At 65.9% G+C, this 4,201-nt stretch overlaps 1 protein-coding gene across 1 annotated transcript in view; it reads left to right on the plus strand.

The window, feature by feature from the left end:
• The window catches only part of VAV2 (vav guanine nucleotide exchange factor 2), a 135,923-nt gene that overhangs the window by 123,372 nt on the left and 8,350 nt on the right, over positions 1-4,201 (plus strand). Inside the window, exons 16-18 of the mRNA XM_025051251.1 lie at positions 1,957-2,084; positions 2,711-2,732; positions 3,659-3,786. Coding sequence (XP_024907019.1) covers positions 1,957-2,084; positions 2,711-2,732; positions 3,659-3,786 — 278 coding nt within the window. The remainder of the gene's footprint in view (positions 1-1,956; positions 2,085-2,710; positions 2,733-3,658; positions 3,787-4,201) is intronic.

Here is a 4,201-nt window from a genome sequence, read left to right on the forward strand (position 1 = left end):
GCCTTGGGGTGGGGCGGGACCCGAGGCTGCCTGACCGGCACCGGGCCACTGCGGCTCCTGCGAAACGCCTCGGTCTGGGAGGTGTCTTCAGGGCCGTGTGCCCAGCCTGCGGCGCCCGGCCAGGCAGCCGGAAGAAGCCCGAGAGAGTTCTGGAAGGGGTTGGAGCCACCGCCTTGGAGCATGGCCGCTGGGGCCTCATTCCATGCAGTGTCCCCCAACGCCCCCATGAGACGGGGCTGTCGAACCGCAGCCCACACTCAGGGAAGCCATGCTGAGGGGAGGCTCAACCCGCTCCAGGGAGACAGGAAGACACACCAGGCCTCGTCCCCCCGAGCACAGAAGATTGTGTCAGCGCCCCATTGGCTGTGAGCGCTGGCCCAGCACCGTGAGCGGGAGGCAGCTCCAGCCGGTCGGCCCCTCGCAGCCCGGCCTGGCTTATGAGCCGGCGGCCCCTCGGCCTCCTGGGGTGCAGGGCGCAGCCAGGGCCTGCTGGCCCAGCGTGGCCTTTTGGCTTCGCGCACCAACACTGCCCTCCTGTGGCCGCATGTCCCTCCACTGGGCGACGGGGCACCTCCTCTCCTTTGGCATTGTTTGTTCTGCTCCTAAAAGTAACGTACGTACTTATCAAAAATGAAAAAGAAGAAATAATATAGGAAAGAAAATGTGGCCATGAGCTTAGCAAGAAATGGCCAAAGGCGAGATTTCGATCTATTTCAAGTTTTCTTATGTTTGACGATGATGTTTCCGGGTGCCCCCTGCCCCCCATTATGACCCACCATTTCCCACGGAAAACCTGCAAAACGCGGAGGACAAGCAGGCGGGCGCCCGGCCCCTCCCCGGCAGCCCGTCTCTCCGTGGTTTTGCGCCCTTCGTGATGCGTGTGACTGGGGGTCTCATCGGAGGGGCAGTTCCGCCTCTTCTGAGCCACAGTGGTCACGAGCATCCCCCCACGTCGCGAAAGCCCGCAGTGGGCACCTGCTTTTATTTTAAGGAGCCTGCGTTTCCCCCAAGGGCCTGCGCGTGCGTCCCTCGTCCCTCTGCCGGGGACGTCGTCCTGCCCCAGCCTCTTCCGGCTGTTTTTCTCTGGAGGGTTCCACGCTGCTTTCTCTGCCGTCCCAGGCTCTCATCTTTTGTTCTGGCCTTGGGTCCTAGGCAGCTCCACCTCTGGGCTCTGCCGGTGACCCAGGCCAAGGCGGGCTTAACCGCGGGCCGCCCCGGGGGTGCCACGGGGAGCCTTTTAGCAGGGTGGAGCCTTCTGCGTGGGCCCTGGCTGCACTGCCCGCCCCTCCCCGCCCGGCATGCACCGAGCCCGTGGCCTCTGCTAACACTGCAGGCCTGTCGGACACTCAGGTCTGCCGCTGTGAGTGTCAGACGGTGTCGAGGTCACATCAGACACACATTAGCTGTCATGGTCCCCACTTTGTCCAGTGGTGAGATGGCAGCCCACCTTTGCAGGCGGCCGGCGCCCAGCCTGGCCCTGCGTCCCCCGCTCAGGGTGTCCCAGGCAGGCAGACAGAATCTTCGAAACGTTCGCCTTCTGTCCAGCAAGCTGAGACGCCTCGAGGATGCCGAATAGGCAGCCTGGGCACCTGCACCTCCTTGTGCCCTCGGCGGGCATCACTGGCCGCTCGTGGGAATCTTCCCTCTGAGCCCGGGCTTCGCCCAGTGACCAGGCAGCTGCTGGCACTGGAGGGAAACCTGTGTGTCGCCGGGCCTGACACCTCGTGTGTGTTCTCCCGTTTTGGTTCTGGCCCCAAAACCAGAGCTCAGCTTCGCCCTCAGAAGTAATTGAGAGACCGCGTGTCTGTCACCTGCAGCTGACACGGCCGGCCTGGGAGTCCCCCTCGCGTGAGCGCGCTCTGAAGCGCGCCCAGCGGCTCCTGTCCGTGCGGGCGAGCGCCGCCGGTCCTTGCTGCTGGCGGCTTGTCCTCTAAGGCCGCTGTGCTTCCTTTCCAGGTTCATCTGCAGACCTGGTGAGTCGCCCGGCCATTCGCTCCCTGCTGGCCACGCACCCTGTGTGCCGGGAGCCACACGACCCCGTTGACCCAGCTCTCCGCACGGCCTCTGCGGTCGTGGGGGTCCTGGTGGCTGCCACTCGCCCCCCGATCTGCTCCCGGTGGCTCGCTCGCACAGGGGTGCCCAGCTCTGTGACAAGCATCCGCGCCCGCCCCCCGCCCCCACCCTGATGTGCCGTAGAGCTCTCTGTTTAGCTGACTTGGGGATGAAGTCCCCGAGGCCGCTGATGGGGTGTAGACGTTGGGTCATAACCCCAGCCGTGGGCTCCAGTCGAATTAAGCAGTTGGAGGACACTGACTAGGCCGTGCTTGGGCGCAGAGATGCTCTCGTGGGGGAGGAGGGAAGTACAGCGTTTAGTCGTGTGCAGCAGGACACGTTCCAGATAGAGGAGACCACAGCTCAGGGCCGGGCTGGTCAGGGCAGGCTTCCTGGAGGAGGTGGGAGTTAATGGTCAGGAATGGGCAAAGGGAGGGTGTGGATGTCCCAGGGCCATGGAGGGCACAGAGCTGGAAGGCGCAGTAAGAATAGTGGGGTCGTCACATAGGGAAACAGTGTCACCAGTGCCCGTGGGAGTCCAGGATGTGCCCGTCCTCCGCCTGCTTCCTGCCTGAGCCTTGGGTCTGGGGGCGCATGGGGGGCTGTCAGGGGCTCGGGCAGCCTTCTCTCATACTGCCGTCTGTCCTTGCCCTCACAGGAAGCCTCTGGAGCGGGACCGGGTGAGTGTGGGACTTGGGCCCTCTCGGCTATGGTCCGTGTCATCGGTCACCCTGGGAGCCGAGCCTGGGCCTGGCCATGGGGACGGCCCAGCTTTCCCCGGCCGTGGCGGCTCCAGCCTCCCACCGGGCATGCCGTCCGCCGGCCCTGCCCGCCTCCCGCCTTCTGGCCACCTTTCCTGGGGGCCGCCTCAGGGTCTGAATGCAGCACCGGGCGTGGGGACAGGGCCCGGCCTGTGAGGGGCAGTGTCCTGTCAGCCCAGGAGAGGCCCCGAGCGGCAGCCCAGAGACCCGGGCGGAGTGGACACGTGCCTCCCGTCCTGTGTCGTGTCATGGGAACGTGGCTTTAAATGTCGAGAGTCGAAAGCATCGTGTTCTATGACACATCCGTGCGGTCCAGGCAGTAACAACGGTCGGGACGTAGTCACGACAAAACGAAACGCAAACCGCGCTGACCCTGCCGCTGGGACGTCAGCGCTGGGCGCACGTGGGGTGGCCGGGCCAGAGCGGGCGCCGCCTAGAGGCCCGCGTGACCTCGGGGCTCAGCTGGGACCCCCGTTACTGCCCTCGAGCTGCCCGGGACCAGCCGTGTGGCCTTGGCCAGTCCCTGGGCCCGGCCGACCCCGTGTCCTGCTGCCCGTGGGGACACTCACGGATTTGAAAGGCGTTAGGAAGAAAATGCATGAAGTGCCGATCAATAAGCGGCTGTCGCCACCGCGACCCCCTGTGTCGTTAATCTGCCAATCACATAAATGTGCCTGACACACGGAGCCTTGAGAAGGATTTAGGGGGTGGCATGCGAGCACCTGTCCCCTCGTCCAGGAGCCCCCAGGGGCCCGAGCAGGCCCGGGAGACCGAGGTCAGCAATGGGGCAGGCTGCCGCTGGGACGGAGCCACCGAGCCACCCCCTCCTGCCCTGTCCTCCGCAGGTCCCAAGATGGTGGCTGCACAGAATTACCACGGCAACCCTGCGCCCCCCGGGAAGCCGGTGCTGACCTTCCAGACGGGCGACGTGATCGAGCTGCTGAGGGGGGACCCCGAGTCCCAGTGGTGGGAGGTGGGTCCTGGGGGCCTGGAGCGGGGAGGCCCTGGCTTTTCCCAGCCCCCACCCTGGGGTAGAAGCGCAGGGCCCCAGCATAGGCGGGGGCTGGGGAGCAGTGGGCTGTCAGCAGGACGTGGCTCCGTCATCCTGGGGTGCTAGCCTTTACATGGGGTGACTGCGGTGTCGCCGACAGCGGAAGCCCCCGTCCTGGCTCCCCCATCTTCTGCCTCCACTGCATCCGGCGCACCCTCCCCCCGCCATGGCCACCCTGCCCCAGTTCTGTCCAGCACCATCGCCGGGCAGCCGGGCACCATGCCGGGCCCTGGGAGACACCACGACCGGGGCCCATTGCTGTCCTCCCCCAGGTGGGCAGACAGCGTCAGTGCGACCGTTCACGGCTCCCCCAGGCGGACAGACAGCGCCAGCCACC

The sequence above is a fragment of the Pteropus alecto genome, unplaced genomic scaffold (assembly GCF_000325575.1).
Source record: "Pteropus alecto unplaced genomic scaffold, ASM32557v1 scaffold67, whole genome shotgun sequence".
Classification (NCBI taxonomy): domain Eukaryota; kingdom Metazoa; phylum Chordata; class Mammalia; order Chiroptera; family Pteropodidae; genus Pteropus; species Pteropus alecto.